This window comes from Xiphias gladius, chromosome 7 (assembly GCF_016859285.1).
Source record: "Xiphias gladius isolate SHS-SW01 ecotype Sanya breed wild chromosome 7, ASM1685928v1, whole genome shotgun sequence".
NCBI lineage: Eukaryota > Metazoa > Chordata > Actinopteri > Istiophoriformes > Xiphiidae > Xiphias > Xiphias gladius.
In genome coordinates, this window is record NC_053406.1 from 3,875,043 (window position 1) to 3,898,634 (window position 23,592).

Genomic DNA, 23,592 nt, shown 5'->3' on the forward strand with positions numbered 1-23,592 from the left:
TGTGTGATACCGATGGATTATGCCTTTTAATAGCGATACGTGACTGTTCCACAAAGGCCACGATAGATACACTACAAAACACCGAGTGGTCTAAAAGTTGCTTTTAATCTGTGGACACAAATTACAGTCAATATACGATGATCATGGGATGAAGTCTGTACAATTGTATCGCCCGTAGAAAAATAATAATGACAACATTTTTTTACATTGTGGTGGATAACAGATTTGACAGGAGGGAAGTCACCACACCAAACAGTAAGTTGCGACAAAACTTTGAAAAAGATATTTGATCAGTTGGGTAGATTCATGCCCAAACTATCAGCAAAGGCTGGAGATCCTGACAGTAACCCTGACTTTTTTTCCTTTTCTTTTTTTTTTAAACGGCCTTCAGAAGATTTTCATGTGGCATCTGGCAATTTCCATGACGAAAATGACAGTGGGACGCCGTTGGGGGCCACTGAGGGCCGCACTGTGCCGCATCCAGCCGATGGCAGCGAGTTGGCCTGGAGTGGCCTGACCGGGTTCGCGGGTAGATAGATACGCGGTTAGTGCTGGCCACCCACGGTGCTGGCAGATGGGTCGTATGGTGCGATGACACAGAAGACACAGCCCGCCTCCTGGAAGGCTTGCCTCATCTCCACCTAGTGGGCCAAACACAGGCTTGCATCAGTCGGCGGGCCGGTCCTGTCAGGTGCACAAATACGATACACTGTATACTACCACAGAATTAACAACTCAGAACAGGCGAGTTATTAATATAGCGAAGACCTTAAGACGTAGATCAAGAAAAAGTAGATCAGTAAAAAATGACAAGGAAATGCTCATTTGTTTGGAAAGAGAACTAATTTGTGAGGGTCAGGTTTTGGGGATGGAAACATTTATCCAAAGTATCAGGTGGAATATCTTTGAAAGAGACCATTAATTACATTTTGGGGGTAATAAAGCCAACATCGGTTATCCCTGCAAGGAAACAAAAGTCCAAATGACAAAGTCAGTCGATGATTGAGCAGAGAAACTGGACATGGTTTCCCCTGATTACACAATCAACTAGACTCACGGTTTCAGAAGAGTAGAAATGTGCTCTGACTACACCTCACTTTCTAATTCATCACATCGTAGAACATGTCTGCTGTTTACTACAAAAATCTAATGTATTTCTGTGGATTTAATGTTTTTAAATTTTACTTGAAGTAGATTTTAAAATCCCACAGATCACTCATGTCTGTAGGCTCTCCATTAGGAGAGAAAAAAAGGGAAATGAATGATCAGCTCCAAACCCATGGCCTCACATCGGGCATAGATAGGGAATGTCAGTCAAAGATGACATCTTCCACGTAAAGCCGTCTTACCAGCCTCTCCTGGTTCAGACAGAGACCCACCACAGCTCCCCCACTGCCTGGTAACTTCACTGCTGAGCCAAACTGCAGTAAACAGCAGAAACCTTATGAATGAATAAAGAGGAAAAAAAAAAAAAAAAAAAACTCCGGCACGCAAACACAGACAGAGATGGAGAAAAAAGTCCACACTGTTCAATAAAACTGCTCTTAGCGGGTAATGGAAACTTGCAGCACCTACCTGCCTCGCCAGCTCAACCATCTTGAGATTCCCAGGACCCAGACAGTCATCAGTGTAGACAGACCTGTGGGATATGCTGTTACTTAAAACTGTGAATGTAACCTTAATATGAATGCCTCGACTCAAAATATACAGTGCACCTCCTCAGCTCAAAGTTTTGGTCCATCAGTTGTGCCAGATGGCTCCAGTCTCTGTCCCGTAGAGCTGTCCTGAAGGGAAAACATTTTCAATCAGTGCTTAGATGAGAAAGTCCCACCTCTAAGGTTCTGAACCTGTGAAACAGCAGACTAAGACAAACAGTGGACTCCAGACAAACAGCAACTACAGTTTTGTTGGCGGAGTTGCAGTAAATAAACACTTTGCATGCGGTATCTGGAACTCACTGTGCATCGACATTTTACACAACAATTCAGAAAGCTCAAAGCCACTTTGAGACTGTTGTGCAAAGGCTAGACACAATCAATCGGATGATTAATTGCATCCAGCCTTTGCCCTTATTTGACAAAACCTCCACTGCCATTTATTATATAGATTCTTGATCAACAATCTACTCCTAACAAACTGACCTCGCTTGATCAGTTAGCTCGGCGAAAGTCTTCATGGCCTCAACGACCAGAGGCTCCCCTGTGGAAAGACAGAGAAACCAGATGGTAGATCAACAAACCAACCAATGTGTTTCCATTTTTTTTTTTTTTTTTATATTTTAAAGGAACAGAAAGATGGACATACACATATCAGCTAACATATTGTTTTAAAAAAGGACTGAATGACTTTTTTTTAATCTCTTTAAAGGAACAAAATTTGTTGCTCTCCATATTAGCAGCTTCTCTGCCCAGCAATACTTTGTGGCCTAAAAAATGACACTGAAGCCGCAGTAGCGGCTCCGTGAGGCTGTACTTGGAGACAACTGTGCTAAATGCCAACATTAACATGCTAACATACTCATAATGGCAATGTTAAGATGCTGATGTTTAGCAGGTATTTTTACCACGTTCACCGTTTCAGTTTAGCGCGTTACCATGCTAACACATGCTAAATAGCACTACACACAAAGTACAGCCGAGACTGATGGGAATGTCATTAGTTTTGTGGGTATGTGGAATAAAGCAACAGTAGTATTGGCCTCTGGTGGAGAGAAGGTCAAGTGGCTCAGGTCCTGTTTGGAATCATCTGGAAGTTACTTGACGTCCTCCTGGATCTATATTTCTTCATTTATGCTTACAATCTATCTATTATTTTGTTATCCTGATTTTCCTTATTGTAATTTTGCTAATTTGGTCTATTCTGTAGACTCTATTGCATGTCTGTCCATCCTGACAAAGGGATCCTTCTTCTGTTTCTCTTGCTGAGGTTTTCTTCCATTTTTTCTCATTAATGTTGTTTTTTGGAGTTTCTTCTTTCCCTTTTCGGAATCGAGGATCTAGGGACAGAGGGTGTCGTTTGCTGTAAAGACAGTAAAGCCCCACAACACAAGTTTGTGATGTTTGGCTGTATAAATAAAGTTGACTTGAATTGACTTGGCTTGACTATTGGACAAATTGAAGATGAAATCTGACCAGATGATGGCGGTGGAACAAAAGTCAACAGATCGCCAAAACTGTTACAGTTCATCCGGTGGGGAACATGAATGTCATTCATGAATGTACCCAAGACTCCCTGGAAAGCAGTACTGATACTGAGTAGATTATCCAGGTGAAATGAATTTCATGACAAAAGTCGGGAGACCACTAAAGTCAGCCGGACTCACCCTCTGGGACCCATGAATGATTTCGAGGCAATCCATACATTAGCTGACATATTTCACTCTGGACCAAAGTGGTGGCCCCACAGGCCAACTAGGCCATCAAAAATATGACTAATATCATCATCTCCTTTCAAAAACCGCCACTGTAATGCTTCATATGAAGGGGTACCGCTGAGCCAGCGCTGTCGGACGTTGCTGTGGATGCGTCCAGAGTCGCTGGGGTCACTCAGGTAGGCCAGCCAGAACAGTGGAAGGTTACTCATCTCCATGGAAACATAATCCCCTGAGAATGGAAAGCAGACACCCTTTAAAAAAAAAGAATGCATTTGTATCATCGACATAGTATCTACTGACAGCGACATCAGTACCATAGCCCTGCTCCTCCATGAGCTTCTTGCTGAAATCCATGTAGACTAAACCTTCATAGACCTGCCAAGGCAAAGGGACAAGCAGTTACAATGTACCACTGCTGACGGTGTAAGAAGAAACTGTTGTGTGGTGGTGACGGAGCGAACAGTCTGTACAGTGTGTAGCGCTGATTATGTCACTGACCTGAACAACTCTGTCCTGCAAGCCAGCAGTAATGAAAAGTTCATCAGTCTCCACGTTGAGGATGAAGTTGGCTCGGACTGGTTTTGGGAGATCCTGGAGTGTAAAACGCAAATGTTAATTCACAGTTGTTGATTTTGTGTGTGTCATTTTTAATGTCTTGTTTTTCTTGAGGCAGGACTTTTATATTTATTACTTTGGGCCTCTTTTGCCTTGTGAATGTTCCCTCCCTTTCCGCTGTCAGTTTTTAAAAAGGCTTTCAAATTTAGTCGCATGGTTTAATGTGTTCTTCAGTAGAAAGCTACAAACATTATGTTAAAGCTTTTAATAACACACATATCTTTGTTTACATCTGCTGCGTGTATCATACCAAAATCAATATGTGGATACTGAGACATGAGTATAGCGGTTGAATGCAAACAAGATTGTCAGTGATAAGACCGTCAGTTTCCTGCAGCCTCAACACTGGTGTTTTTACTGTGTGTGTGTGTGTGTGTGTGTGTGTGTGTGTGTGTGTGACCTCAGTGGATTTAGACGGAAATCTAATTGATTTCTGATACAGGCCAGGTGTTTGTCCATGACAGAATCATTTTTGAAGAGATTTTAATAATAGCAGGTTAGAGAAGGAGTTACAGACAGATGGAGAAATCACTTCTAAGAGTTAGAAACATCATCGTACGTGGTACATAACTAACATCCTTACATTGTCTGTGATGTTGTAGAATTTCATAAGACACTTCAGGGTAGCTGAGACAATGGCACTGCACAAAAATGAAGATTGTAAACAAGAAAATTATGTAATGAAAAGTGGGTAATAATACATTTGAATTGCATGATTGGAATTGATTGGTTTCCTGATTTTCTCATGGTTTTTTATACTGTTACATCTGGTGGCTGAGATGCAACACTGTGATGTTTAAGCTACATACTTCTAACTCTGAAATGGAGCTAGTGGCCTAGGTTTACCTGTGTGAGTAAGCACACTATACAGTATTCTCCCAGACACACCTATATCTAAGTGTATATATGAACAGATGAATTTGTGTCAATTTTTTTTTTTGTAAATTATGTCTGAATGTCAATAAAATTTCTATCACTAAGAAAATTGGTAAATGCATTGGAAGACAGAGCTAAGAGGCCCACCAACAGAACTATTTACCTGCTTCCAGCAAGGCCCTTAAAACAAAGACAAAGAATCTCATCAGTCGAGCGTTTCATGTGAAGGGTGATTATGCTCACACATTATATGCTTTTACACTGAAACACTCCACACGCATGCTGTGACTTGGGGTGCTTAGAAAACATGTGTATTGCATGAATGCTTACCACCTGCCGAGGAATGTTGGTGTCGTACTTCAGTGTGAAGTTCTGCTTTGTCAGAGCAATACTACAGTAAAGAATAAACAGCAGACGCTAAATGAACATGAGCAGTGAAAGAGACTGTCCTTATAACAGCGAGTGTCCTTATACAAGTAAAAAACTAAATGAAAAAGTAACTAAGTACATTTACTCAACTTCTGTGCTCGATTGTCGGTGTCTGCTTTAAAGCAATAGTTTCACAGTATGGGAAATACTCTTATTCACTTTCTCTCCGAGAGTTAGAGAGTTAGATGAGAACCTTGATACCGCTCTCATGTCTGCGCATTAAGTATGACACTACAGCCAGCAACCAGTTAGTGCAGCTTAGCATAAAGACTGGAAACAAGGGGAAACAACTAGCCTGGCTCTGTCCAAGGCAACAAAATCCACCTACTAGCACATCTAACCGGCACTGTCCACAGCAAGCAACCGCGTCGTGCGCTGGCGCCGTCGCGGCTGCAAAATATGATCGCAGCTTATTACTGGGCTACTATGTTTCCCAGTGGTCATTATGAAAGTGGTTATGTGCCGGACTATTTATTGGCCAGACGCAATGACTTTACCCTCCTTCCAGCCTTAATGATAAGCTCACCTGGCTGTCTCCTGGCTCTAGCTTCATGTTTGCCCTGCAGATATGAGCGTGGCACCCATGTACAAAAAAATTCCATTGGTTTAAACAGAAAATTCTATCGACTATCTTCAACTGGAAAAGATGCACTGGGATGATGGGGGAGGAGTTATAGCAGTATCCCTCGGGATGAATATGATAAAGGCCTTCGATGAAAAAAAGTGTGTCAGCACTGCACAGTTGGAGGTAGAGAGGACATGCTAACACCCAGATTTGCTCTGTTTGAATGTAGTTAAGTTTTTCCCCCAGATTCTATTTGATTCTGCACAGCGCTACAGAGAGATATCTACTTCTGATTCAAAATGCACACAATCTTTTGTCACTTGTGTCAATGATTAATATCTTCGCTTCGTGTTATCTCAGGCACTAATCTCACCCTTGTTTGGAGCAGAACTGGTAGAACTTCTTACAGGTGGCCTGCAGCAGCCGGAGACCTCCCAGATACCTAGGGTGAATGATGAACACAAAGATTTGAGAGCCTGAACAGGACCAGTACTGTGATGGACTTCAGCTCATTAAGCTGGCTGTGTACACACCCTTCCTTCCTGCTGATACAGAACAGATCTTGCAAGCTTCCAAACTCTGTGGGATCATTGAGTGGATGAGGGACTAAAACCTGCAAAGTCCCAGAAAATGCACATGACATTTAAACAACATATTCCTGATGAAGCTGTCTTATACGTGCATGGAGCTGTGTGTGTGTGTGTGTGTGTGTGTGTGTGTGTGTGTGTGTGTGTGCGTTACCAAAGCTTGGCTCTCCACTAGAATGACCTCGGCCCAGAAGTTAGAGATGGTCATGGCGATGGTTTTCCCATTGAAGCCGTCTGAGGGATTCCCCATTAATCCAACCCTGCCGGTGATCATATATTTGGATCAATCCTCGCAGTGTCTGTCAGGTTGCGTTTTAAAATTAAAGAGCTTTTGCTGTGAACTGGGACGGAGAAGGAGACTTCTTTCTACGAACCCCGGAAAGACAAGACTGATCTGAACTAAATGCAAGCCAGCAGAGTGAGTAATTTGCGTTGGTGTTTTCTTACCTGGCGTACGACCTGCATGCGATTGGTTTAGCAGGATTGTCTTGTTGCTTGGTTGAGTAGTGGGTGAGCCACTTGGTGTAGTCAGACAGGCCCTGAGATGTCGAGACGAAGCAAGTTGTATGAAGAAGTTTAACTAAAAAAATGCCCCCCCCCAAAAAAAAAGAATCACTAAAGTCTGCTGTGAACCTAGTTTTACATACTGTATGTACTGTGTTTGTTTATCAGCTGTAATAGGGAACAACATCTTACTCCTATTTGAAGACTGTTTAGATCACCCTCTAGGCCCCAAGTAGTAGCTGTGGTTTTTATGTTGGTGCAATATTCAAAAGTAAAAAGGAAGATCTTCATCATATCCACCCCAGCAGGCAGTAACAACACATGTACTGAAGCTGCTTTACACAGTTTCAGGGACATTAAGTCTATCTAAAAAAAAAAAAAAAAACTGTATTCTTTGGGTTTAATGGGAAACTTACTCTCCCAGTAAATGCTTCTAATCTGCCGGACGGTTCTCTGAATAGACAGCAGACATTTTGAGTAGACGTAGAAGACATTAACCACTAAGTGGCCAGTTTGCTGCAGATGTCACATTGCATGATTTCAGGGTAATGGCAGCTTTCAAACTTTAAAACACTGGAGCATTTTCTCTTCCTGCCACTTGAAAAATTGCCTAGTGCAGCTTTAACACACTGCAATACGCGCTGCTTTGCAAGTTAAGGCCAAAGTATGACGGTAAAAAATGTGAAAGAAGATAAAAATAGTAAACTTGGCAAAGTAAAGTAAAAATGATAACTGTGATTTTCGGGCCTTCACCTCCGACTTTTTCGCTTATTATCTATGAATTTGCAGAAGGCAATGTTGTGTTAAAAACAAGAACATAAGACATGACTGATGGACTACGGTGGGGATACAGACCACTTGTCCAATAAGCTGGAAGCCAGTAGGAAGCTTCATCCCAAACACCTCGAGTTGCTTCTCATTGATGATCCACTCCTGAAGACAGAGGAGCCAGTAAAGTGGCTGGGTATTAGTTTATTAATTCATGATAATGCATCGATGTCATTTGGGTTTAGTGAAGTAGGACTAAGTATAATGTAAGTGAGTCAAATTTTGATCTTAGGGTTTTATCACCATAATGAAAAGAAAAGACAAAGCATAAATAACCACAGAGTTATTTGTAAATCACATACAGATGAAAAAGAAATCACACGAGGGCAGTGATAAGATTCAATCCTCACAATAGTCTATCTAACAATTGTCTAAGACGTTATAAAGCAAATCAATAGTTGATTTAGTTTGTACAAGAAAGTTGAGTTTAATTATGAAAGAAGGATGACACATGTAACACACTGGAACCTCACTAAAAACTTACGGCTCAGTGAAATTGAGGAGTAAAGTAATACTGGTGTAATTCAGTCTTGCATGATATAACAAGACCAAAAGGTAATCATTGTTGCTGAAATAACGCTTATTGAGTTAACTATAAATCAAAAAGCCTTCCTGTACGACTTTGCCTGTATGAGCTGAAAAAGAGGGGATGCTTTACTGTCACTTACGAACCCAGAATCGTCCGAAGCTCCGGTCTGTGGCCTGAGGCTGCAGGTTGAGGAAGTCAGACAGGTAGGACAGTGTGTCTCTCTGAATGCAGTAAAACACCACGCTGGCCAGCCGGGATGCTGTCAGCCCATCATGAGGCTTCTCCAAGAAGCGAGTCACCCTGATTCATCAAACCACGATAGATTAAAATCAAATCTGCCAAATGCTGCCGAGCATCAAACTAATGTCAATGAATGCCAGGAACACAACACAAAGAAAAATACCTTAGTGTTGCATTAGGAACCAACGGAAACAACTTTTTTGTTCTCACCTATGGGTGTCAGGGCAGACCTCCACGATGCCCCTGGAGCTGCTTTTCTCACTTTCTTCCAGCTCGTAGTAAATGATTAGCTCTCCAGGCTGCGGCGCAGACACAAACAGTCTAAGGGCTACTGCAAGTTGCCCATGACCTCCCTACAGCTCGCTGTTTCAGAGCTAAGCTAAGCTCTGCCGTCTGCTTGCTGTTACCGCAGGTGGTGGAGGACATTTTTTGCTACATATCCTGTGCACACATTAGACTGTGTGGCTTTGTGGCCACTAAAATGATTCTGTGTATGTGATTATACAATAAGCGCTATGTGTTGGTGCACACTTGTAGCGAACCTCACCTTTGATCTGAAGAAGCGGATAACTTGAGCGATATCAAAGTTCTGGTCTGCACACAGCATGTCACCTGCAATCTGCTCACACAGAAAGGAAATCCTCATTGTATGACAGACACTGGTTACAGTTCCAGTGGAATACACCCGCTCGACACAATGAAATGCAGCCGAACAGGTTAGTGAATGGATGTTCTCCAGCATTTATCATACCACCATGATGTCGTCCTTCAGCTTGCGACCGCGTATGGCCAGCTCCAGGTCGGCCACGGCCCCGAGGCGGTCCTCCAACGTAGTGCTGCCATCATTTACCACGTTTTCCACCGGGAAGTCATTAGCTGTGGCCCAGCGCTCATAATGCTTATACCTGGTCGGTGTAACATAACAGAGCAGAGCGAAATACAAGCGCTTTAGCAACAAAAGTAATGGTCAAATTATATTAAGTGGGGTCTTGAAAGAGACAAGACTTTAAAATAAACTGGTTTACGCTCTTTCTGGACTCACTTGTCTGCATTCGTGACCAGATACACTTCTGTGAATAACTGCCGCCTGCAGAAAATCAGAGATGTGATTAGCAGTAGTCCACCTTTGTGGACTTTGGATGGTAAAGGGTCACTTTTCGCTGTTACGCACATGTTGACAGTCTCCCACCAGAAGTCAAGGATCTTCTTTCCTCCAATGCCAGGGAGCAAGGCCTTCGGTACCCCAGCCAGGTAGCTGTATAAGCCTGTGTCATCGTTCTGGGAGAAAAGAGGAGAGGTGGGAAAAAAAATCCAGCTATACAGGTTGCACATCACCATTCTAACGAACTACAACCATGTCAGTACAGGCAACACGATTAAACGTGCTGCTCTAGAGCAGGATTTTGGCTTTAGATCTAACAGGTTTTTTTGCTACACGCCAACAATGTACAGACAGGCGACAAATTAAAGGAAAAACAAGCATAAAATGTCTCAGTGTGGTGTGTTGGGCCACCACGAGACTCCAGAACAACTTCACCGTACCTTGGCATTGATTCTACAAGTCTCTAAGACTCTACCGAAGGGATGGTCACCATTCTTCTAAAAGATATTCCCTCATTTGGTGTTTGATGGTGGTGGAGAGCACTGTCTAACACGTCAGTCCAAAATCTCCCATAAGGGTTCAGTTGGGTTGAGATCTGGGGACTGTGAAGACTACTATATATATATATATATATATATATATATATATATATATATATATATATATATATTTATATATATATATATATTTATATATTTATATATACATATATATATACATATACACAGAAATACATTCATAAACATACAAGCACACCCTATTATACCAGATATATACCATTCATACCATTAAAATCCATAACTGGTTTGACTGTCGTGGCTGATCGGTGTATGAGGACTCTCAGGTGTTCTCCATGTCCCGTTGTATTGTGGAGTGGACAACGTAATGCCACACTTAATGACAGAAGCTAGCTCAGTTATGTTGTTTCTTTCTTGGTAAAGACGCACACTTATCAATAATGCGTAACATTAAATATTATATTACCGTCGATAATTCGTAGCTAACATTAGTTTCCACAAAACCTCATCTTTCAAGAAATGTTCCCCTCCAAATTCAATGTTTTCAACACAATCTTATTCCACCTCAGCGCTCGGTAGGGGGTGATGAAGACCACTGATAAAAATGTTATTTTTCGAAGATTGGCGGATTATCGTTAGGTCACTTATAAACCGGATGCAACAATGCATCTTTACAATTCCGTAAATGGCCCGAGTGACACGTCTGAGTACACAAGTTAGCCGACAAGTAACAACAGTAGGAAAGTGGCTGATTCTTTGAGGCAGTTCGGCGTACACTCAGGTGCAGTATGAACATTCTGCGACTAAAGCGAACTTTGCACCCATACTGCCACAACATTCAAACTACTTACCTTAATTTGCGTCTCTAAAACGGTGCCGTGACCGGCTACCAGCAGTATACAGATCATTTGTGAAACTTTAGTTAGTCTCGATCTTCCTTTGAATCAACAAAAACAGAGTGCAAGGGTTGAGAAATATCTACAGATTCTGCGAGAGCTAAATTCTCCCAGCGTCAGTGAAGAGATTTACTTCCGGAAAGAACCTTCAAAATAAGACATTTACTCGCGATGACGTAAAAAGGTTCAACTTCAAGCTACAGACGTCAAGATAAATAGTGTATGTACACACAGTCTATACCCATAACTCAGATGCAACATAGAAAAATCAGTACTACATCTTTTTAACTAATTTACCAGCTTTAATAAAGACAACTGGAAGTGGTTTATGACATACAGTATATTATTTGATTTTTTTTTTATTAGAAAGACATACATAACCTACCAATGCTTACAACCCCTGTTTATTTACTTAGTTACATTGTTGCAATGTAATTATTGTCCCCAGTGAGGTTTCATGAAACAACATACAAAAATACAGAGCAAAAAGAACTTAACTATAAACTGAAAATGAAAACTTGGTATCAACTGGTCAGAGTGATATTGATAAAAGAAGAACACAAGTCAAAGCATGAATACAATGTTTTTCGGAGAAATTAACATGAGTGCATTTGATACAGAGAAGTGCAGTACTGCAGAGATTAAGAAAAAGAAAACAACATTAGAAGTTGGTCATGTTTTAGAGCTTACTGTACTGGAGGTTAACGAACAATCAATGTTTGTAGAGGAAGGCATCCAATGAGGGCTTTGCTAAACTGATATTCTCAAACTGAAGGCGATGTTGATTTTTTTTCCTCTCTTTTCAGATACACTGTGTTTTTACAATTGGGTTGAATTCACCAGGCAAAGGATTTCAATTTTGTAAAAAGCTTCAAAGATAATATTTAAGGTTGTCATTTTGCAAAGAAGCTGGATTTGAATATTAATGACAATATTCAATCATTTTCCCCTATTACATGCACACACAATCACAAATTAAGTATCTCCAAGTGTTTCAAGTACTCTTTTGGCCCATATGTGGTTGTCTTCAAACACCCGTTGGCAACAGGCTTCTCACTGGGGGTCTGTGCTGGATGATCCCACAATACCATGCTGTCGCAGCAGGTTCCTCAGGATCTGATTCTTGGACTTCCAGTCTTCCACCTGAGCAACAGCAACACATATAATACAGTACTAATGTAGTAACACTGACTCATCAGCTAACTTATGACTTTCTATCTATCAGAGATTCAATGAATATGACTAACTAAGTCATGTTTAACTGTGGAAATAGGTTTTTATTACTACACTGGACTGATAAGTCTATTATTAAAATGCAGTCATCAGCTACATGCTTGATAAGTAGTTTCCTGGCTTTCAATAGCACAAACCAAGTTGAAGGCAAAAGTAAACAAGTCGCCATTATTGAAGTAGCATGTTGCGGGTAAACCAGTGCAATAACACCGTAATCTACAGTCAGGTCCATAAGTATTTGGACAGTGACACAATTTTCGTAATTTTGCCTCTGTACACGACCACAATGGATCTCAAACAAAGCCATCAAAATGTGATTGAAGTTTAGACTTTCAGCTTTAATCCAAGGGGTTTAACAAAAATATCGCATTTACCGTTTAGGATTTACAGCCATTTTTATACATAGTCCCTCATTTTGAGAGGCTCAAAAGTAATTAGATAGTTGACTGACCATCAGTTTCATGGCCAGGTGTCGTCTGTTATTTCATGACAAATTAAGCAGATAAAAGGTCTGGAGTTGATCGCGAGTGTTTGGTGGCTGTTCATCGGAACTCTCAATATGTGGTCCAGAGAGGTGTAGCTGCAAATGAAGGAGGCTATCAATAGGCTGAAAAAACAAAACAAACCTAGCAGTCAGATGGTAGAAACTTTAGGATCGGCCAAAGCAATAAGTTGGTTGATTCTTAAAAAGAAGAAATGCACTGGCGAGCTCAGCCACATCAAAAGACCATGGAAGACCATGGAAGACCATGGAAGACAAATAAAGTGGATGATCACAGAACTCTTTACTTGGTGAAGAAAAAACCTTTCAATACATCTAGCCAGGTCAAGAACATTCTCAAGGAGGTAGGCCTATCATTGTCAGAAGCCACAATCAGGAGACGCCGTGATGAATGTAAATACAGAGCGTTTACCATAAGGTGCAACCCACTGGTAGCACTCAAGAACAGAAAGGCCAGATTAGACTTTGCCAGAAAACATCTAAAAAAGCCTGCCCAGTGCTGGAACAAGATTCTTTGGACAGATGAAACCAAGATTAACTTGTACCAGAATGATGGGAAGAGAAGAGTATTGAGAAGGAAAGGAACAGCTCTTCATCCAAAGCAAACCATATCATCTGTCAAACATGGTGGAGGTAGTGTTGTGGCATGGACATGTATGGCTGCCAGTGGAACTGGGTCACTGGTGTTTATTGATGATGTGACTGCTATTGGAAGTAGCAGGATGAATTCTGGGTTATACTATCTGTTCAGATTCAGGCAAATGCTGCAAAACTGATAGGATGGTGCTTCACAATAAATATTGATAATGACCCAAAACAAACTATGAAAGCAACCCAAGAGCTTCTCAAGGCAGTGAAATGGAATATTCAACAATGGCCAAGTCAGGCCCCTGACCCTAACCCAACTGAGCTTTTCACTTGCAGTAAAGACATGGCAAAGCATCTCAAGGGAGGAAACTCAGCATTTGGTAATGTCCATGGGTTCCAGACTTCAGGCAGCCATTGGCTGCAAAAGGATTTTCATTCAAGTATTAAAAAAATTCATTATATTTATAATCATGTTGGTTTGTCCAATTAATTTGAGCCTCTGAAAATGATGGACTATGTATAAAAATGGCTGTAAATCCTAAACGGTTAATGCGATATTTTTGTCAAGCCCCTTGAATTAAAGCTGAAAGTCTACACTCACATCTTGATGGCTTCGTTTCAAGTACACTGTGGTTGTGTACAAAGGCAAAATTGCGATAATTTTGTTGCTGTACTCCTAACTGTATGTAAAACAATGTTACCCTTTAACAAATTTTGACAAGAAATGTATCTACTTTAAAATACTACATGTTTAGAACATATACAACCAACGTCACTGAAATAAAGTTTATGATCTATAAACTACAATTTGTAACAGACGGCTAAACTTTTTTCACCTGCAAATCATCGTATCAACTGCTCAGACAATTAAGTTCAACTTCGGCAAAAAAAAACCAAACAAACAAAAAAATAAACAGAAACCAAGATCTACACGGCTTTTCTCCATGAAATCAATTACATTACAACTGCAACAATCAATCAATTAATCAGTTGATCAAAAGAAAACTGATTTGCAACTATTTTAATGATTGATTGTTTAAGTCAATTTTCAACCAAAAAGTTCAAACATCTGAGGGCTCTAACTTCTCATATTTGAGGTATTTGCTGCTTTTCCTTCTCGTACACTATAGCAAACTAAATATCTTTATTGACATTTTTTCAGTTTTCTGACATTTTATAGACAAAACAATTAATAGATTTATCAAGAAGGGTAACCGATGATGAAAACAATCAATTACATTTTAATTCACCCCCCTTCAATCCTCAGACCACTTTAGGCACCACCAAAGGCTGTTGTCTGCCAGTGGTGACACTGATCTCTTGATATCTGGATTGGGTACTCACTGTGTATGTTTCTTGGCTTAATATCCACTTTTAAAATTTCATGTGTTTCAGATTTTTATCAGTAATGTATTTTGTCTCACTACAATGCAGAGATCATAGATTTAATGTTTGATGATTTCTAATCATAAACTAGGAAGTAATCCCAATAAAAAAGCAGTTTGTCACCAATACTGTGGAGGTCGGACAAAAACTTTATTCCCCATCTCCCAAGACCCGTGTCTTAACCCATTTCAAACTCGTGGTTTTGGGATGAATTAACATCCACATTCGCACAGAAATTCTTTCTACGCGACTGAGAATGATGTAATTGGTCAACATTACAAATTTTGTAATGTGGCAAAAAGTAATAACACTTCACAGCTTTAGTCCCAAAAATACCTCAGTCAGTTTGCTGGTATGTACCATAAAACACATGCTGACATACCTCCTGTCTGAGTAGCTGGTTGTCAATCCTGAGACGATCAAGAGTGCTGATGTCTTCACCCAGCTTCAGGTTGCTCTGCCTGAGTTCCTTGATGTACTCACAGGCTTTGGACAAGATTCCCCCTTTACTCTGAAACAAAAGAGAAAAAAAAAAAATTGCCCTTAGTTTCGTTTCAGTACTCTAATGTAACAATGCTTAGACATCTTCTGAAGGATGAAGTTTGTCCTTTTGGGTACAAACTGCTCATCAACTCACTGGGTTCATCTTTATTGACACTATGAAATACAGAGCCGAGTCTGAGTCGTCAGTCCCCTGAAAGCTGAACTCACCTGTCCTGTCTTGGTATAGTCAACATTACAGTCTGGGATGGCCTTCGACAGCTGCACAATCCAGTTGTTGATTTTGTCCCTCCGCCGGCGCTCAACTGTTAGAACATTTAAATTGAAGATTTATACTTTTATCATTCATATCTGCTCAGGTATTTGCAGCAAAATACCATTTTATCTTCAACTTCTCACATTAGATGTGAGCTCTAACCTTCGTTGTGCTGGGCTCGCCGTTTCTCATCTCTGGAAGCCCGAGGAGCCTCTTGCTTTCTAGAATTAGAACAAAGATATTAAATTGGCTCGACTTACTGGATGTAGAGGATTTTCTACGTTTAGTGGAAATGGATTATTTTTAATCAGACGCAACAGTGCTGTAATTCTGTTAAATTATGATGTAATTACGCTATGTATGGCTGAGTACGAGGTGCGATTGTCCTTTGATTGGATCCTGTCAAAACTTCCTGGGGTGACATCATCACATAGAGCTGCCCTGTAAAATAGAACATTGCTTTCAGCTGAAAAGAATCAGTATAAGTAGACAAAGAGCTCCTTATAGTGAAAATCTTTACAATGTCGTGCACCATAAAGCTGTAAAAAAAAAAAAAAAAAAAAATTCTCCTACTAAAATAGTTGTAAAAGTTGCTTTTGGTTAACGGTTTAAAAAGTTGCCTTTCAGTCATTTAACTTAATTATTATATATTTTATTTTAAGTTCATTATCACTATTGCTATTTAGATTTTACAAAGTCAGTGTCAAATGAACAAGGTGTTGTACTGTATTTTTTGAGCAAGAAGATAACAATATAAGCTTTAGCATATAAATGCTTTGTCATAGATATGTGCCAGGACTTGTATAGAGTATGTGCGGTAATTACCTGTGGGTGTGGTCTGGCCCAGCAGTGTGTCAGAGGCCTGCACTGTGGTCACCATGGTGCCAGTTGTGGCGTCTGCGATGGTGGCGGGGTAGTACGTGTACTGTGTCTCAGTGCTGCCGTCTCCCTCCAAACCCTCTGACTGGGAGAACACAGCCTGAAGTAAAAGAGACATTAACTCCATTGTTAGCCTTGCGTTACATTGTTTAGCTGCTAATAAAGAAATGAGAGATCAAATCTATCAGGAATGTAAATCTGCACACTTCTGTCGAGGCTGTTACTGGTGTGGATAGACAGAAAAAGAAAGTAACCACCATTAAATATTACCACCTGCAAATTTGTAACTTGAACTTTGAAGCTTCTACTGAGCTTCAGGTGGCAGACAGTCGCACTGACATTATCCTTTAAGACACCTTGATAAACTTTTTCATTTATTTTCCCCTGGATGAGGGCGAGCTGTTCAGATCCAAAAGCAGTAAAGCAGCCCCAAATCATGATGCTCCCTCTACTGCACTTCATCTCTGGGATGATGTTTTCACGTCGGTATGCGGTGCACTTTTTATACCATACACTGTGCTGCTTGTTCTTCATAATCAATTCAACCTTAGTTTCATCGGTAGGGATGGGAATTGATACCAATGTCATTATCGATTCTGCTTATCACTCCCATTCTGTAATCGATTACCTTATTGATTCCTGTTCAATTTTCTGTGTGGCAAAAAAATAGGCCTATGTAGGTTTTCAGCTAGTCGTAGTAACAGTCCGTCTGTCCTCTTCTAAAATAATTTTTGTATCATGACAACCCTATGACTTTGATACGATACCTGCCTAAATATCTCGTTACCAATACTGAAACAATAAAACAAGCCTGTTCTCATTAATTGTCATTTTTAAATGTAATTTGACTAAATAAAAAACTAGAAAATGTGCTCAGTGGAGCACAGATCTCCACAAAGGAGGTGTATTGAGTCATTTGAGTCGGTGTGCAGGCTAATAATCCTGGGTTTGAGCTTCATCACTATCAAGTACCAGATTTGCAGTTACTCTCATTTATGTGTATAATTTTCATGCTCAAATTTTTGTAGTTTATTTGCTGTTAAGTGTTTTCTTTTTTCTTTTTTCATACATTGTGGTGTGGTTTTGACAATGAATTACTACATCTATGACATCAATAATTGGATTACTGTAAATAATGAGATCAAGGTCATAGTGTTCTTAAAGTTTCTACACGGTATGCAGTAAGCTGATGTCCCCTACACTTGAGTTTATGTGATTACTTTGATACTTAACTTTATTATGCAACCAGATATCACTTATTAAACAGCGTTCAATAAAACTCAACACACCTCCTCGGCAGAGGTCTGCGCTATGCTGAGCACAATTTCTAGTAACAGAAATAATTACTGACAAAAATGCACATGCCATGATTACCATTACCAGTACTAACAGAGAATAAATTGATAATTTATAACTGGTGTTGTTGATCTGCATACTTGTGAATGCCTGATTTTCAGCGGCTTGCAAGTTATGGTACAGTTAAAGTTACCAGTGTGAAGGTTGCGTTTGCATATAGACATGTTTGCCACATCGGTAAATTAGGTAAAATTATAAAGCCAAATTAAACAGTTGTCATTGTCCTTCATTGCCTTGTCAAAATCCAATGGTGAAAAAAGTTTGTCACACAATAAATCACACTCAGTGGACTTATATTTGAGGGCATGGGCATAATATAATTATGTTATCTATCACATTCGGTAAACTGGAGCTCTGTGGATTCTTTGAACAGGTCAGCATGTCTGTGCTCTGCCACGTTGGACGTGCTGGCTCCCTTGGTCTGCGTAGATTTAAAAAAAAATTTATAGACTGGCTTTGTTGTGTCCGTGGGCTTGCTCGGACTGTCTGCTATGTCTGCAAAATAATGACATATTTCGCTTTGTGTATCAGTTTTGTCAACAAGCTATGGACAGTCAGCAGGAGAACTTGTATTTGCAGCCATGCCTCTTGTTTTGTTGATTTCATGGTGAGTGGAAGCAGAGCACTTCACATACACACACTGCTCCGTTGCCACACATCAACAGAAATCAGGAAATACAGCTCTTAAAACACTGTCATTCTTAAAGTATCAGTACTAAAAAAATGGGGTATAGTACTGTTTTTAACGGCAGGGTATTGCAATACCGTTCTAGTATCAGTATACTGTGCAACACTAATCCAACATGGATGAAACGACACAGTACTTGTGCGGTATTTGTTTCCATCTGTGCTTCTTTGTCAAAGAAAAATATGCTAAGCCTGCCTGCATGGCACTAATGATATTATAACATAAGATATTTACCCTCAGTAATGGACGAGCTGCTTAAATGCTACAATTTACCAACGTTCCCTAAACGCCTCACATGCAGATTATCCGTGAACGCTAGCTAGGTGGCTGTGCATAGAAAATCCTCTGGTCGCCACTTAGTTACTGCAGCACATGCAACTCAGATTGCCAAAAATTAATTAGTTTGAAAAGAGTGAAATAAGGTGTTAGGTTAAAACTGACTGGTTTTATCTACCTGGGCAGGCAATCCAAGTAGATCCTATGTATGGGAAATGCTGCATTACAACTAGCACTTGCGTTATCTTTCTTCATGAAATGAAACCATGCTTTGGACTGTTGACTCGTTCTTGTTGCATGTTTCTAGCAGTGTAGACGCATTTCAGTGCTGCATCTACAATATTAATCCAAAACCTATATTCAATTTGCTGTCATTCTGAGGTCTGTCTGACTGCTGTCTGTATGTAACATCTCCAGAAAGTTTTCCTTTGAATGACATTTCTCCGCCTGCCGACTTATAGTACGTGTGTATTTGTTGTATATTGTTATGTGTAATATATCAAAAGTGAATATGAGTTTGATGTTATTGTTTTGCAATGCACAACTGTCAGAAAAACATGCTGGCATCGATAAAAGGAATTGATAAGCTCAGAGGCATACGATTCCGATGTTTAGGACAATTTGGAACCAGTTCTCAACTGGAACCAGTTCTCGATTCCCACCCCTGGTGTCGTGGTGCTTTTTGGCAAACTGCAGGTGGCCAGTGATGTTTTTTTCTAAAGCCTTTAGCTGTCACTCTGGGGTACTTTGCTGTACTTTGTTACTTCATTGAGCATTCTGTGTTGTGCCTTTGGAGTCCTCTGCTCGGCACCCACTCCTAGTGAGAGTGGCCACAGAACTAATACATCTCAATTTATAGACAGTTTGTCTGTGGACTGATCATTATGTAAACTCTCTGACATTACTATGTAACACTTTCCAGCTTTGTGCAAATCAAAAATTCTTCATCGTCAGACTTCTGCGTTGTAAGTAGCTCTAACACACACCTCCAATCTTGTTTCATTGACTCAACTCCTGGTTTGCTAATTCTTGACTCCAATTAGATTTTGTTGATGTCACCAGCAGAGGGGTTCACATACAACCAACACTGTCAATGTTTGAATGAGGAATTAAAATGAAAAATAACAAGAAATTGATTTGTGTGTAATTACTTAAAATGGAATGTGTTTGCTCGTAATTGCAACTTTCGAAGAGGATCCGACCATATTTTAAGATAAATTTGTACATAAATACATGTAATTCCAAAAGGTCCACTTAATTTTCCTTTCCACTGTATTTTGGTAAAGATAAAAATAAAAATAAAAGTTTGGAAATTCATGCTCCTATAGTTAGCCAGTGTGGTTCTCACCTGTGTGACGGTCTGACTAGTTGCAGGGAAACCGGCGACCAGGCTGACTGCCGCAGCTCCATCTGTCTGAGCCTCCAACTGGCCATCTGACACCTGGATCACTCTGTATGTCACCTGTAACACAACCCATTACACTGAGTGGTGAATATCTCATTCCAACTGAGGTGAAACATACACTACTGTAATGCATACAGATACAGAATCTAGATCTAACTTTGACTTTTAGATCTCCATTAAGTCAAGTAGGTCACAGGTACGGAGACCAGGATTATGACCAGCACAATTATCAAGAAAGGTGAAGTCACAGAGAAGAGTGGATTAAGCCGTGGATGTCCGTAGCGACATTTAGGAAACTACTTACAGTCGCTTCAGACAGTATTCAGACCCCATCACTTTTGGGCACACTATTGAGTTATAGATTTAATTTTAAATGGATAAAACTTCCATTTTTGCCCAGCAATCTATCAGTAACCAATAAGGACAAAGTGAGAACATGATTTTAGAAATTTTTGCAAGTTTATTAAAAACCAAATTTAAATTAAATCCACAACACAATAAAGTCTGCAAAAAGTGAAGGGGTCTAAATACTCTCTGAAGCTGCTGTAGTTAGTTTCAACCCGACTGTAGAGACAATCTAAATCACACTTTTTTTCTGTGTTGTCCTTACATTTTAGTTCTGTATCAACAATATTAATCAAAAATCTATTTTCATTTTGTTGTCATGCTGAGGTCTGTCTGACTCCTGTCTGTATGTAACATCTCCAGAAAGATTTCCAATGATTTCCATTTCCCCCCTGCCAACTTATAGTACATGTGTGTATTTGCAGTTATATGTAATATATCACAGTGAATATGTCGGCTTAAGTGCCTTTTGGTGGAAATTAAAAGTCACAGAATGCCTTTCCAGATGTGAGATACAACCTCACAGGTTAGAGGTCAGGTTTTGCTTCCCAGATGTTTCTGTCAACACCCCCTCCTACCTGCCCGCCTGCTCCTTCTGTCTTGAAGAGATATTTGATGGGTTGGTCAGTAAAGGTGGCTGCAGATTGAATGGTGGCAATAGCTGCTGGATCCTCTGCAGTGGCTACGGACCCTGTAGGAGCACAAAGCCACATAAAATTAAGTCGGCTTTATTGTTGTAAGAAATAGGTCTGGGAAAGAACAGTCTTAAGACAACTTAACACCATATTACTAGTTCTACAGGTATCCTCACACAACCCTGTGTGCTCTTACAAGGTAGGGTAAGGAAATGATATACGCTGGACGGAAACACAGTCTGTTTTTACGCTTAAAATGTTTATGTATAGGCACTCATAGTGGCTTTAAAGGGTTTCACTGGATTGGACTAAGAAACTTAAGATACATATACAACATATGATATCGGCAGAAAGTATTAACCCTCACCTATCAAGTGTGACTAAACTTGGGGTGTCCGGCTCATGAAAGCACATACTAATACAACATTCTCTCGGTACATATTTAATAACTTTAAATACCTTTTCACAACACAATAAAAACAGTGACATACATTTAATTAGCAATGGTCATATTTTATATTCCTTTTACCTTCTTCGTTGATGGTAACACTCCCATCAGGTTCAGGGCTTTTCTGTTGGCTGCAAACATATACAAATACAGCAGAAAGGTCATGTTGTGGTTAAATTAGCTGAATAAATCCTTAATGAACACACTAGCCTATCGTATCGATATATTGGTTGCTCTTAATAGTTGACAATGGCGCTTGTTACCGTCCCACTCACCTCTTCATTTCTGCCGACAGTTTTGAACGAGGAGACCGCCTTCACTCGTTCCCACAGCCAGGCTATAAAACAAGTTCATAAGTTTGACAAAAAGGCGGAAGAAACTTGCTCCAAACTACAGTATATTGACTATTAGGATGACTTTTAACGACAATGACCCTAAAGCACAAGTTTAAACCCGAAAGGATGTTAGGAGAGGGTTGGTAGTAGCTAGCTTCAGGCTGTGCGAGCTGAGTCAGGGCGAGTGTTACTATGGTTGAGAACGGAAACTGGCCGTTTTTGCTTTCACAATTAAAGCGTAAACTTAAGAGCTCACCAAGCAAAAAATGCGTGGCCTTTCACGTGTGCGATGAACACCGGTATATTAGAAGCGCGTTTTCGCTTACTTAAAAAAATACTGTCAACTAGTGGTCCGTATCTTAAATTTTATGCCTCATTACACAGTGGACTTTCAATATGCGTGTAAACAGATATTCCGATTTTTGAATTTCACCGGAAACCCAGTGTTTCATTGTGGCTAACTCGACAGGGATCCTACCGCTCTGCTACATTACCACTCGGCCCCAGCGGTTTTTACAGATGTTTAATATAACACTTTCCTTCGTGCCAGCTTCCCGGAAGCAGTGCCCGCAGTAGCTAATGACGATGTAAAATTACATCCAGTGGGCTACATTGTGCACACAACGCTCGATTATGTTCAATATATTCCAGTCTGAACAAAGATCTACTTACGCCGCAGTGGACCCTCCCCCGATATTTTGTCAACAGACCTGCCTCGGTGTTGGCTGTACGCATGCGCCACAGGAAATTAAGTCACCTAGATTCGGTGGATAACCCTTAAATATGAATTTTACAAAACAAAGCAATATTAATATATAATGCGTGGGTTGTTTGTGATACTGCCCCACTCTCAGTGGACAGAGAGCCATTTAGGAACTATTAGGTCTCTGAAATACTGGGTTACGGCGGGGTGACAACCTAAGTTGTGTTGGGCGACGGCTAATTTCGGGAAAGGTTTAAAGCCTGACGATATCGTTACACGTTGCACAGAAAGTATGTTACAATTTCGTGACATATTGCCTCTTAGATGTATTGCACAAAATACTGTATATGCAGTATTTCCTGTCATATTAAAATGTCAGAAATACGTTTTTGTTTTTTTGTTTTTTTACATGAGTTACAACCTGAAGACGTAGGTCTTGCTACCTTGACGCAGGTAAAATTACAGACATGCACACCACCGTAGCCGAGGGGGTTCACTATTGAGGCGGGTATTAGCTGGGAGTGTGACGGCATTATTTCTTACAAATTTCATTTATTAGCTTTGGCATTTAGGTAACTGTTACCATAAAACACCAGAGGGAATTCAACAACATTAACGGCAACAAAATCAGCACGACCCTTAGTATTTTCCGAGTTCTGTTCCACTGATTCGCGGAAACGAGCGTTTACACTTTAATTCGCCAAACTGGGACAGCTTTGCTCAGTGTGACTATTAAATGTGATGCATATGAAAGTATTTGACAGAATGGAAGACAGCAGGTCAGGGCAGAGGGAAAGAAAACACACTGGACAGCGCCCGTGGTTCGATCCCAGGGCGGGATAGAGAGCGAAATTCAGGATAGAATTGTTCGAAGTAACCACTGAGCTATACCAGTGCGAGGAGCGACGCCGGAATCTGGCTTTATAAAGACGAGCCTGTGAGCGTTGCGGAGTCTGCTCCGTGGTGTATACTATCTACAGTACAGAGAGGGATT

The 23,592-nt window shown here is 40.4% G+C and overlaps 2 protein-coding genes across 10 annotated transcripts; both read right to left on the bottom strand.

Moving 5' to 3' along the window:
- Nucleotides 1-76: 76 nt before the first annotated feature.
- Nucleotides 77-11,297, bottom strand: LOC120791653 (glucuronokinase with putative uridyl pyrophosphorylase). Of its 5 annotated transcripts, XM_040130180.1 has the most exons (24): nucleotides 10,633-10,987; nucleotides 10,435-10,541; nucleotides 9,718-9,824; nucleotides 9,589-9,633; nucleotides 9,298-9,451; nucleotides 9,094-9,165; nucleotides 8,757-8,845; nucleotides 8,450-8,606; nucleotides 7,805-7,882; nucleotides 6,893-6,984; nucleotides 6,600-6,705; nucleotides 6,392-6,471; nucleotides 6,232-6,300; nucleotides 5,195-5,255; nucleotides 5,028-5,044; nucleotides 4,572-4,629; nucleotides 3,872-3,964; nucleotides 3,688-3,748; nucleotides 3,489-3,602; nucleotides 2,142-2,199; nucleotides 1,716-1,784; nucleotides 1,576-1,639; nucleotides 1,350-1,421; nucleotides 77-641 (listed from the first exon to the last, which is right to left on the bottom strand). In XM_040130180.1, exons 2-24 carry the CDS (start codon nucleotides 10,435-10,437, stop codon nucleotides 546-548), a joined length of 1,815 nt encoding a protein of 604 aa, XP_039986114.1. In that variant the 5' UTR covers nucleotides 10,438-10,541; nucleotides 10,633-10,987; the 3' UTR covers nucleotides 77-545. The 5 variants fall into 5 exon arrangements, 3 of the variants coding, with proteins under 3 accessions (XP_039986114.1, XP_039986113.1, XP_039986115.1); XM_040130179.1 differs by lacking the exons at nucleotides 10,435-10,541; nucleotides 10,633-10,987 and adding an exon at nucleotides 11,018-11,297 and having other exon boundaries at nucleotides 79-641; XR_005707712.1 differs by lacking the exons at nucleotides 10,435-10,541; nucleotides 10,633-10,987 and adding an exon at nucleotides 11,018-11,297 and having other exon boundaries at nucleotides 538-684; nucleotides 1,350-1,441.
- A 106-nt stretch (nucleotides 11,298-11,403) lies between these two features.
- Nucleotides 11,404-23,038, bottom strand: usf1 (upstream transcription factor 1). Of its 5 annotated transcripts, none has more exons than XM_040130185.1 (11): nucleotides 23,020-23,038; nucleotides 21,836-21,897; nucleotides 21,642-21,691; nucleotides 21,056-21,168; nucleotides 20,076-20,189; nucleotides 16,354-16,507; nucleotides 15,882-15,969; nucleotides 15,691-15,749; nucleotides 15,483-15,577; nucleotides 15,154-15,282; nucleotides 11,404-12,205 (listed from the first exon to the last, which is right to left on the bottom strand). In XM_040130185.1, the coding sequence occupies exons 2-11, from the start codon at nucleotides 21,841-21,843 to the stop codon at nucleotides 12,116-12,118; spliced, it is 900 nt and encodes a 299-aa protein (XP_039986119.1). In that variant the 5' UTR covers nucleotides 21,844-21,897; nucleotides 23,020-23,038; the 3' UTR covers nucleotides 11,404-12,115. The 5 variants fall into 5 exon arrangements, with proteins under 5 accessions (XP_039986119.1, XP_039986117.1, XP_039986118.1 ...); XM_040130183.1 differs by lacking the exon at nucleotides 23,020-23,038 and adding an exon at nucleotides 22,568-22,633; XM_040130184.1 differs by lacking the exon at nucleotides 23,020-23,038 and adding an exon at nucleotides 22,435-22,551.
- Nucleotides 23,039-23,592: the final 554 nt, after the last annotated feature.

What these genes read in the sequence shown, in the direction of transcription:
- usf1 (XM_040130185.1), bottom strand. An exon ending in CTAGTCAGACCGTCACACAG is followed by an intron (nt 16,508 to 20,075) that starts GTGAGAACCACA and finishes CTTTTACTTCAG; the next exon opens with GCTGTGTTCTCCCAGTCAGA. An exon ending in GCGAGCCCAGCACAACGAAG is followed by an intron (nt 15,578 to 15,690) that starts GTTAGAGCTCAC and finishes ATGTTCTAACAG; the next exon opens with TTGAGCGCCGGCGGAGGGAC.
- LOC120791653 (XM_040130179.1), bottom strand. Translation starts at nt 11,074, where the DNA reads ATGATCTGTATACTGCTGGTAGCCGGTCACGGCACCGTTTTAGAGACG. An exon ending in GTCTGCCCTGACACCCATAG is followed by an intron (nt 8,607 to 8,756) that starts GTGAGAACAAAA and finishes TTGATGAATCAG; the next exon opens with GGTGACTCGCTTCTTGGAGA. An exon ending in GCATGCAGGTCGTACGCCAG is followed by an intron (nt 6,706 to 6,892) that starts GTAAGAAAACAC and finishes GATCACCGGCAG; the next exon opens with GGTTGGATTAATGGGGAATC.